Source organism: Misgurnus anguillicaudatus, chromosome 19 (genome assembly GCF_027580225.2).
Source record: "Misgurnus anguillicaudatus chromosome 19, ASM2758022v2, whole genome shotgun sequence".
In the NCBI taxonomy this organism is placed as follows: Eukaryota; Metazoa; Chordata; class Actinopteri; order Cypriniformes; family Cobitidae; genus Misgurnus; species Misgurnus anguillicaudatus.
In genome coordinates, this window is record NC_073355.2 from 46,586,763 (window position 1) to 46,598,785 (window position 12,023).

Consider the following 12,023-nt stretch of genomic DNA (forward strand, 5'->3'; position numbering starts at 1 on the left):
TAAAATTGGTAAGAAAGAAACATAAAGGCGCTCGAGTGAGCTTTTTAAGCTTAACGCGTCGCCTTCAGTCACTGCCTCAGCTGCTCATCGTCTATGCGGCCGGAAGAACGTTGACAAAATGAGCGAAATGGCGCCGCCCTTGTTGTCGTGAAAAATAAGGTGAATAGTGTTTCAGTAGAGCGGGCCGCCATTTTGGACTGAATATTCTCACAGTCAAAATGGGGTGGTGTGGCCAAAGTTGTCCGGTAGAGGGCGACATGGGACTGCATATTGTGCCTAGAGCAGCGTTGGTCCTGTCAGCCTGTTCTAGTTGAGCACGGTGTTAAGCTGCAGGTCGTCCGCTCTGCATATGTCTCAGCATCTCTATGCGCCGTGAGATATTACAGAAACCAATGTGAAACCGTAAGACGTCGCAATGATAATATATCTCTCTGTAATCTCCCCCAACGAATTATATATTTAATTTTTTAATGTTTCAATGAAAATGGTCTGTTTCTTAGGCACATGTGATGGTTCCCTTATTGACTTTCAAGATCTGTGTAAGTATCTAATTGTCTTAATATCTTTTTGCAGAAAATAAAATTTAATTATTTGTGATAGTCAATTCTGCTTGAAAAAATCTCTTTAAAAATTCAGAGAATGCTATTTTTAATAGTGTTATTCTAAATTATTTATTTGAAATAGTGACTAAACCTCTACACAACAACTACGCCACTGGCGACGGTAAATGCTTTTCTTTATTTATCTTTGCTTATTTTTATTTTATATATTTATTATTTTAATTTATTTTTATTTTTTATTTTTTAATGGTAATAAATCTATGTTTCAGGTTTTGCCGATTCGACTACAGGTGAATTTCCCCGCGAGCCGAGTGTTGAACAGGTGGTCATAGATTTGACAGCCGAACACGAGGGGGACGAAGTGATAGATCTTTCAGATCCCTTGTGGGAGCAGGGGTTCAACGGTGATGCAGCAGAGGTCCTACCGCTATACGGTGAGCCATCTTTTCACTCGTTGAATATAAACGGTAGTCGCAGCTTACTTATTTCTGTTATGTTTACTCACGCAGAAAACTGTCTCGGGTGTAGCGATTGCGAGCCTGGCTGTAGCACCTCGCAGCATAACGGTTGGGATCGGGCATCTTGGGCTAGTGATCATAGCGCATGTGCCGATGATGAGGCGGACTGGTCCGGGTCGCAGATAAACGCTTGGGATCAAGCTTCCTGGTCCGGCGACAACAGATTACCGTCAAGTGGTCAACAGACCCTGAACACTATCCAACCATCCATTGATGAAGATAACGCTAGGGTCAGGCCTCCTGGGTTGATGACGACGGATTACCATCGAGCGGTCAACAGACGCCGAACATTATTCAACCTCCCGTCGATGAAAACTTATCAGATCAGATTGAAAATCCTCAACTGGTTCATGAATTTGGCAACAGAATACTGACTTAAATTGAACAGTTTATAAACCATTTTGCCAATCGTGACCGTGAGCTTCATAGCAGATTAGACACTTTCGGCCACAGACTAAACGCGCTAGACGATCGTGTGCGTCAGGTTTACGTTCAACTGGATGCTCATGACGGTGCTATTCACTTGGGTCTAGATAGACAGCGTTTAGCTATAGAGGAAATAGCTCATGATTTACGACAACAAATTCAGAACGCAGATAATTCAATCGGTCGTTTGCACGACTTAACATTCGAGCAGATGAGAGAAAGACGTCTAATGTTCGAAGCCGTGTATGCTATGGTTTTCCCGATATTTTATCCATAGTGCAATTTTTATAAGACATAGCTTTTTTTTTTTTTTTTACTCTATATCCTATGCTATTTTACATTTATCTACCTCGTGTTTAAGATATTACCATTTATTTTGTTTTCATCTAGCATTTATCTACCTCATGTGTTTATGGCTTTAGCAATTATCTACCATTTATCTACCGCATGTTTTATCATTTATTTTGTTTTCATCTAGCATTTATCTACCTCGTGTGTTTATGGTTTTAGCAATTATCTACCATTTATCTACCTCATGTTTAAGATTTTACTGTTATCCACTTTTTGTAATATCTGAAAATTAATGTACAATGAATAACGATAATTGTTCAGACGTTGCGCATAGCTGTCATTCTCTTTCAGATCAGTCACAGGGTGCAGTGTCTGAAGAGGTCGGTAGCTCGCAACAACAATTGTTAAATGCTTATCCGAATTCTGAGTCGTCGCAGCAATTCACCCATTTTGATTCGGACCCTCAACTACAAGAACTGATAAATACACTTTACGCATGCACACAGCAAGATGGCGGTGCGTTACCAAGCACCACAGGTCCATCTACTACCTCGGCTCCCCCTACAGACGCTATCGAACCCATACACACGCCCCCTTCCGATACACCGCCACTGAGCAGAGTCGACATCGAAACGTTGATACGAGATGGCGGAACCGTAAACGACTTTCATGTTTATCCGAGACCTCGTTTTAATAGCGTGGAATTGCAAAGATCCATGAATCTGAGAGAGATTAGAGCCACAGATTTAGCATCGTATCACATACGCCTGCATGACACCATGAACGAAATGGTAACATTGGCCAGACAGATCGGAGGCGACAATAGCGTGATAAATTTCACACTAAGAGGACCGAGTCTCAAATCTGACGTATCGGTAATTTTATCCCAGGGAAATAATTACGACGAGCGGCTATTGTGTGACGATATGGTCGAGATAGGCGCTACCGTGGCGATGAACAGACAGGGGGCGTTCGACGCAAACTTACGGATTTGGCTCTTGACCAGGTGATCAAAAGAAAAAAGACGAGTTTGTTTTGTCCTACGAATATCTCTAATAATTTGTGCTTCTCTATCTGTCTCGCACATTTTCTCGATCCCGCACTACCTGAGAGCGAACTGGAAAGATGCGCTGCGGTCATTCAGAATGACGCGGGGTTCTCGATTCAAGACAAGATCGGCCTTTGCAACATAGCGAAGTTTGAAAGAGAGTTTGACGTCAAAATAGTCGTTTTTTACAGAACGAGCGACGGATCTGTAGAAAAATTCGCAAATCAGAGCGAACCACATCCAAAAACGTTGCACCTCTATTTACACGACGAACACTTTTACACGATTCTCAATCTAAAGGCATTCATCGGCTCCGGCTACGTATGCGGGTTCTGCTATAAAGGGTACAACGATGTTAAACTTCACCACTGTAGTCGCATCTGCAATGTGTGTTTCGACCCCGTTTGCTACAAACATCCTAAAAAAAACGTACATTGCTCCAATTGTTTGCGATTTTGCAAATCCGATTACTGTTACAAAGCGCACAAGAAGATTCCCCGGGGCAGAGACCGTGTGCCGTGTGATATGATAAAATACTGTAAATTGTGCAACAGACGCTACGATGTTTCAGGCGCTAGAGATAATCACAAATGCAAGCCCTTCCAATGCGTCCATTGCGGCGAAGATCTCGGGACCGAGGGACTGCATCAGTGCTTTATTCGGCCTATAAATCCCAAGGATACTAGCGATACTTTGTATGCGCAATCACTTTTCAAGGCGAGAAATTTGTAGCGGAGGGACCCTACTGCGTATCGTACCTAATCAACAATTTCAGGCAACGCCGATACAAAGGCTACACTTTCATTGCCCACTACGCGTCCAAATTCGATTCTTTTCTCATTTTGGAATATTTCTGCAAAGCGGGGCTCACGTTGGACATCATCATGCAAGGGTGCAAATTAATCTACATGTACGACGATTTGTATGCTCAACGATATATCGACAGCTACTCGTTCATTCCCATGGCCTTGTCTAAGATGCCTGCCGCGCTAAACTTGACTACGACGGAAAAGGGGTACTTCCCCCATCATTTCAACAGGGTGGAAAACGAGCGCTATGTAGGCCCCTACACTGATAAAAAGTTTTACGGCTATGATAACATGACTGACAAAAACCAGGCAAAGTTTGACGAGTGGTACGCCACCGTTAAGGGGAAATTCTTTGACTTTAAGAAAGAGCTGAAAGAGTACGGCGTGAACGACGTGGTCTTATTACGCAAAGCTTGCATGAAATACCGCGACGCGTTCATCGCATGCACCGAGCTCGACCCCTTCAACTTTACAACGCTGGCTAGTTGTTGTATGGGTGTGTTTAAAACGCATTATCTCGACAGTAAGACGCTGGCTCTTACGCACAACAACGCGTACGTTCAAAAGAGTAAGACGTACTCGAATGCTTCGATCGATTGGCTCGAGTATGTTAAAAAGACTCGAAACTTGGACATTCACCATGCCCTGAACCACGGCGAAGTGTCTATCGGTAAATATTACCTGGACGGGTTCGCGGAAATCCAAGGTACGAGATACGGGCTTGAATTTGCCGACTGTACGTTTCACGGACATTCGTGCCGCTATCCACCGCATTACACGCATCCCATGTCGGGCGTGCCCTACGGCGTTCTCAGGAGACAGTTTGACGAAAAGGTTGATATTCTGCAGAATGCGTACGGGTTAAAAATCGAGGTGATGTGGGAGTGCGAATGGACCAAAATGAAACGAGACGATCCCTCGGTAAAAGAATTTATGAGTACCTACACTGCTCCGGAGAGACTGAAGCCCAGGGACGCTCTCTTTGGCGGTCGAACGAACGCCTACAAACTCTATCACAAAACGGCGGAAGGAGAAAGAATAAGCTATGTCGATTTCACCAGCTTGTATCCCTTCTGTAAGTCTACGAAAACCTACCCCATCGGTCACCCCGAAATCATTTTCAACGATTTCGAGCCGATCGAAAACTATTACGGACTTATCAAGGCCGTAGTGTACCCTCCCCGTAAATTACTGCACCCCGTACTGCCGTATAGATGCAATGGAAAATTATTTTTTCCACTGTGTCGTACTTGCATGCTGAAAATCAGACGTCGTGCTGCAGTCACACTGATGAAGAAAGGGCGCTCTCGGGTAGCTGGGTCAGTATTGAGCTTTTGAAGGCCGTCGAGAAGGGGTACGTGATCGCTAGGATTGACGAAGTTTGGCATTTTCCCCAACGTTCTGATACGCTGTTTTGTGATTACGTGAAAACGTTTTTGCAATTGAAACAACAAGCGTCCGGTTACCCATCAAACGTAGTCACGGACGCGGACAAAGCAAAGTACATTAGAGATTATTACAAAAAAGAGGGGATACGTCTCGACCCTGAAAAGATCAGTTACAACCCCGCTCAGAGATCCATCAATAAACTACTACTGAACTCTCTTTGGGGACGCTTTTCTATGCGCGAGAACCTTCCCAAAACGCTACTTGTGAAAAAACCTGAAGATTTCACCAGAATTGTTTTTAAATCACCGCGCTGAAATATTTCACGTTCGTCTCGGACGACGTAGCTCTCGTTCAGTTTCAAAAACCCGAAGGCGATTTGTGCAAAACAAACGACATTAACGTGTTCGTAGGGGCATTTACGACCGCTCACGCGTGACTGGAGTTGTACGAACTCATGGATAAACTCGGCGATCGTTTGTTATACTCCGACACAGACAGCGTTATATTCATTTCTAGGGATGGCGACTGGGATCCTCCACTGGGGGATTATCTGGGGGAGCTGACGAACGAATTGGACGACGGTGATTTCATAACAGAGTTCTGTTCTAGCGGACCAAAGTCTTACGGTTATCGTACCTCTAAAGGAAAGGTAACCATGAAGGCTAAAGGAATAACCTTAAATGCCAAAAATTCTCAAACGATCCGATTAGACACTCTGATTGATCTGGTTGACAACTATTCTAAATCGCGCGATTACTCGCGCTGCCTCCTGGCGCACACCGAAAACATTGTGAGAGATAAAAAGCATCTCACGCTGCACAACAAATCAGTCGTCAAAAGGTTTAGAGCTGTTTATAACAAAAGAAGACTCTTGGGCAACTGCAGCAGCGTACCTTATGGGTTCTGAACACAGGGGCATGCAGGAGGCTTCTAATTTTGATTTCAGACTCCAACACCCTTTCTCATGCATCGTCAGTGGACCCTCGAATTCAGGAAAGTCTTTTTTCGTTAAACTGTTGTTGGAAAATGCAACAAATGTGATTTCTAAAAAGATTGACCGCATTGTGTTTTTGTACGATTGCTGGCAACCTCTGTATGATGAACTGCTTAAATTGTACAACATTAAATTTGTTGAAGGAATACCACAGAGTCTGAATGATGATAATTTGTTCCCGAATGATCAGAATTCGTTACTCGTGCTAGACGACTGTATGGACGAGGCTAGCGCAAACAAGGAGGTCCAAAAGGTTTTTACTCAGTATGTCCACCATCGAAATCTCAGCGCTATTTATATCGTACAGAATTTATTTGCTCAAGGGAAATCCAGTAGAACCATCAGCTTGAACACCAATTATTTGATTTTGTTTAAAAAAACCCGCGATGCCAATCAGGTAGCTGTGCTGGGTCGTCAAATGTATCCCGGTAATGCAAAATATTTTATGGAGTGTTATCACAACGCTACCAGCCAACCCTTCGGATATTTATTGATAGACTATAAAGCGAAAACTCCTGAGCAATATCGTCTCAGAACCGGATTGCTTTCCGACAGCCAAGTGGTTTATCTCCCGAAAAAAAGAAGACCGTAATCGATCGTCATGTCTGCGAGACTTCGAAAACATTTGCCGTTGTTGAAGCTGTTACATAAGGCTACGCCTAAACAGAGGTTACTTATTTTACAATCGGCATCCGACGAGCTCATTTTAACGCTGTGCGAAGTAGCTCTTAACATCTTATACGGCACGATTCCGATCAGACCCAAAGACTATCGCAAGCTGAAAAAGAGAAGAGCAGAGATTAAATTTGTAGCCGATAAAAAAATCAGCCTGTCTGCCAAGAAGCGTGTTTTGAACCAGAAGGGTGGATTTCTTTTGCCACTCCTCAGCGTGGCGGTCCCCTTTATTTCCAGCTTAATAGCTTCTAAAACGGGGTGATTATGGAGTATGCAGAGAAAATGTATTTAGTTCCGCGCCACCAACTGGACAAGCTGAAATCTGAAAACGTTCGAGAGAACATTCAGCAAGTTGTCGAAAATGATCTGGACACTTCCATAAGAAACATTTTACTAAGGTCTGATTTGGATCAATACGAGAAGGTAAAACTTTACTCCAACATCCTGACGAGGTATTTAGCGGTCGTTAAACAAGGGGATCAAGAGAGTGCCGCTTTAACACTGTCCTTACCGCAAACCACCGGTACCATCGCCGATCGCAAAGACGACAAAGACGAGGCTGAGATGGACGCTGTTGCTGACGAAGTGGTGAAGAACGTACCCTCTAGAAGCGTGAAAAACAGTCGGTACATATTAGAAAAAATGACCAAAGCTAAAGATCTGTCTGCGTGGAACAGGTCGGGGGAGTTTGTGTTTAAGGGGCGTCCTATTCTGGGGTCGCACATGCTCGATTTGATAAAAAGCATTACTAACCCCCAGAAGGTCAGAGATGAGCGCCGAATTAAACATACCGTTTTCTACAGTTCCGAGTCAACATGTTAGACGTGCGATTCATTCCTTAAGAGGAACGCCTTCGCGGTCCACCGCCCCGATAACTCATTCTTAAAAAGCTATGAAGCGTTTACACACGTCTACGCCGCGATCCGATGATTCAGAAGCAATGTTTAAATCGCCTTCTATCGTACAACTGCAGATTTTATAATAAAAACAGTAAACATAGAATGTCTTTGAGTCTTTATTTAAATACACAATAATCTCATTAATTGAATAAGCATGCAAAAGAATTACAAGTCTGGACACACATATTAATTTTGTCCTTATCATATTTTTCATTCCTACGTAATCGTTTCACAAAAAGCGATACCATTCTATCATTTTTAATATAATCATCGCTATAAAGCTTCATCACGTCGCTATAGTCGCGACCTCTGATTAAATGGTAAAGAAAAAACACACAGTGCTGTCCACAAACATCCGTCATGAGATCTTGAACTTGTCTGCCCGAATATAATATATTGGCGCTGTTGAGCGCTAAAAAGTTTTTGATGGTGTATGGAAAACGTTCATCCTCGGGAGGATTTCCGAAGCTGTCGAAAATATACGATGATCCCTCTCGATCGAAATAAACAGCCAGCCAGTGTTCGCCCGGCAACTCCGAAGGGTAAGTGTTGATTATAGCCATCGAGGGTAAGACCCTTAACGGCCTTTCGGGAAGTTGATCGCACGGGAGCACTCCGAGGAAATGAGTGTTACATGAAATTTTGTCCATGATAGCCGTGAGCTGTAAAGTATTCATTTCGCTTAATAATAATCAACCATGACCTGTCTGCGGTTTGAAATCTGTATGATCGAATCAAACACTGCATAGATAATCATCGTGATGGTGTGGGGTAGTGGATTTTAAAAATCCAGTACCCCACTACTAGGCGCTTCCAGCCTGATGTTCCCGGACTTGACCAGCGATAGATGTTGACTGCACTCTTCATCCGGGGTGAGATTAAACGCAAACAGCGAGTATCCGGCCTGAAATTCGTCTCTATCGATCGCGAGAGCGTGGTTTTTCAGATGTCTCCCCGTGGACATTACCAGTTGGTAATATTCACGCACAGCTGATCCCGATTCGAAATCCGACTGCAGCGGTTTTGACGGTATTTGTTTACCATCGGCATAGATGGCCAGGAACTCCAAATCGTAATGATTGAAAGTGAATGGGTTTTTATCATAAGATCCGGAAAAAGCGTCGTTATCAACCATCCCCAGGATGATTGATTTCGGCAGCGTTCCTAAAAACAGATTTTCTTGATTCGAAACGCGCGATCCTGCAGGTAGAGAGATGGTTTTAAGACAAACTCTGTCGACAGGGTACTTGGCGGTCGTGCTGAGCAGCGCCTGGGCGTGACCCAGTCTGACGGCTGGCGACACGCTTACTTTCTTGACAAATAGGGAGGCCGACAAGATTTTTACTTTGTAGGCCACGTCATCGCTCCTCATCAGACAGAATTCATCCTTCCCCCTGATCAGGCGTATTTTAACATCGACGCCGTTTATCAGTAATTTTTCCTGAAAGAAAATGTCGGCGTGAATAGGCACTAGCAGCTCTACCGCTTGGCTGCCATGCGTGAAAGACGATCTCTTCAGCAGACCTCTGTTTCGTCCTACGGGGTCACGGACATCCATGTGACCCGCGGTGTTGTCTTGTAAAACAGACCGGGCGTGAAAAGAGATTCCAGAGCATCTTTACTGTAGTTCATGAGACACTCTATGATGCATCTGTAAGGATACGTGCTTGAGCTCTGAGAGATCAATCGATCACCGAGGCTTATATCCAGCTGTGAAAACAGGGTCGACCCAGCGTAATTTATTAGCCCGACAGGTGCGGGGTCCGCGATGTCGGCACCGTTAGGTCTCGTGATTTTAAGCCGGAGAAAGAGCATCGTGTTATTTAGATCCAGATAATCTTCGCCCGTGCCGGCGATAAAAAACTCGAGAGGCGCAGAGTCTGATATAGCTGATAAAGGTGGAACTTCTAAATAATCATTTTTCTCAAGAGACGTCTGCGTCGGCGGAACTGTAAATATCCAGCTCCGACTTGATACATTCTCCAGACATGTTGTGCAGTAACGCCATGTTAGAATATGGTCTTTAGGGATCTCTTCACCGTCGCGTTTCGTTTAGCAGGCTTCTTGCGCTTTCTTTGCGCTACTGAGCGTTTCTTCTGACCGCTATTTGTTTTCTTTATCGAATGACCACGCCTCCTCGCTCCCGGGGGTTTATACAATCGCTTGCGTGCCATAACCATCAGGCCGGACCCGTCTTGAGGTTTATCGGTATGAAAGCTCGATAGAGCGTTTGAGACGACGTCCGAAACTATGTGTTTAGCAGCCGTTTTTAGGTGAGGCTTCGCTATGCTGAATCCTTTTTTTAGCAGCGGCACGCGATTCTGAACAATCCTCTGAAAAGACCACCTAGACCAGCACCATACATGACGGCGCCTCCCGCGTATCCTGGCAGTCCAGAACCGGCCTGGTCCCGGTAATAGGCGACGTAATCGTCCGCGTTCATCGCGCGATAATTGTAATAGCTCATTTTCAAAGCGCAGATTGTTTAGCCGGTTTAAAGTGCAATTTTACGACAACTTTTCCGTGAGAAAATGGTATTTCGCGATTTTGGTCGTCCTTTAATTCGACTGTGATGTCTGTGATGAGCGCCTTGTTGATCGACACGTAGTGAGGTTTGTCGTACCTGATACTGACGGAATCTTTGTCTTTACCCGTAATATGTACGCATCTCAAAAGGGGTACTTGTGAGTCTCCCACGGTCTGGTATTCGATAATGTCGGTGTAAACGTAAATTGTGTAAAAGCCGGCGTGGATATCAGTTTGATGAGGAGCATACGTCAGGACATCTCTTTCAAAATCAGCTTTTTCATGGTAGTTTTCTCGTCCTAAAGGAACATCCGGTATCAAACCTAAAATATGGGCTAGCTTTCCTTAGAAGGTCAATGAAACGTTAGGCTTGGCCAACAGATAAACTTTGTTTGTTATATGATCGAGAGCCAGTAACCCTGACGTAGTTAACGCGGCGTTGATCGCTTTAACCACTGTCTGAACATTACCGTAGTACCCGGGATGGATATTTAAATCCTTTGTAACAAGCCATCTCGATAGTTGGTCGACCTTAGGTCTGTCGGGGTTTTGGGTTGCATCTATCTTACGACCGGGGTACATGTTTAGCAAGAAAGCTCCATCTTCCCGGTTAAAGTTGTACCAGCTTCTAGGATATTCAATCTCGCACAATCCTACCGTCCATCGTCCTTTCAAGTCGATAGGCGTCGCTAGTTTTGTTCTGTAGCTAGATATTCGAATGTCGGGGTAAACTGACAAAGAAGCGTTGCACGTTAGTGTGACGTAGAAGCCGTCGTCGTCCATGGTAGCTTTTGGTTCAAATGACTTTGCGTTTCATGATCTACGCGTTTTTAAGACGGTTGCAAGTCCACCAGGGCTTTTTTGTCTACGTAGCTATTAAATTTAGCGGGCCAACCTAACCATTTAACTAAAACGAGCGTATTTCGGCCTTGTTTTTTCTCCCCTAAAATCTTTTCTACCTTAAACGACTTGTCTTTGCTCACAATAATTTTTTGTAGCTCTTCTTCGTAAAAAACACCGTCGATGATTTCTCCATCATAATCGGAAAATCTGTAGACCAGAGGCTGTCTCGGCACACAAGCCGCCACGGTGAAAAATTCTTCTGTGTAGTTCTGCTCATAACCTTTGGCGAAAGTGCCTCTGACTTTAGAAATTCTCACGACATCGCCTACTTTAAATTTAAACGACCGTGTCTCGTTCTTCATTCCGGCGTACAGGTTTTGAAACACCAGGGGTTCGTTTTCCTTATTGACGTCGACCGGTCGCATTTTAATACTCCTGTAATAACCCGTGTTGTATCCTTGCGTGATGTGATGTCTTGTAAAACATCTACGTATCGACGCGAATTAGTGGCTGTTAAAAGCCGCCACATCCTGCTTTTCAATGTCCTGTTAAATCTCTCTACGATGCTCGCTTTCAAATCCGTGGCGGTAGCGAAATGGTAAATGCCGTGCTTTTTCATCAAATCTTTAAAATGCTTGTTAAAAAATTCCTTACCCTGGTCCGTCTGCAATTTCTGTGGAACTCGCCCCTCTTTGAGTATAGATTCGAAGGCTTTAGTAACCTCCAGCCCGCTCTTATTCTTTAACACACGCGTCCATGCGTATTTACTAAACACGTCTATACAAGTCAGTAAAAATTTTATATTATCATTCTCCGTGGAATGAGCTGACATGTCGACGAGATCCGCCTGGAACTGTGTATCCACACCATAAACAACGACTCTATTCCGTTTGTATTTTATAGGTGCGGTTCTATGTAATGTGTAGGCGTCCTCGCCTGACAACCACTCTGAAACCTGTTGATCGTTAAGTCGAATGCCCGTGTCCTTTAAAACAGCATCTTTAAAACGCTTTTTACCTCCTAACGAACCGGGGTTAGACGGTGT

General features: G+C 44.1%; 1 protein-coding gene across 1 annotated transcript; it reads right to left on the minus strand.

Annotated features, from left to right (window-relative positions):
- Positions 1-8,390: 8,390 nt before the first annotated feature.
- LOC141350866 (uncharacterized protein F54H12.2-like) lies at positions 8,391-10,052 on the minus strand. The gene is made up of 3 exons (XM_073856706.1): positions 9,968-10,052; positions 9,304-9,498; positions 8,391-9,184 (listed from the first exon to the last, which is right to left on the minus strand). Exons 1-3 carry the CDS (start codon positions 10,050-10,052, stop codon positions 8,391-8,393), a joined length of 1,074 nt encoding a protein of 357 aa, XP_073712807.1.
- Positions 10,053-12,023: the final 1,971 nt, after the last annotated feature.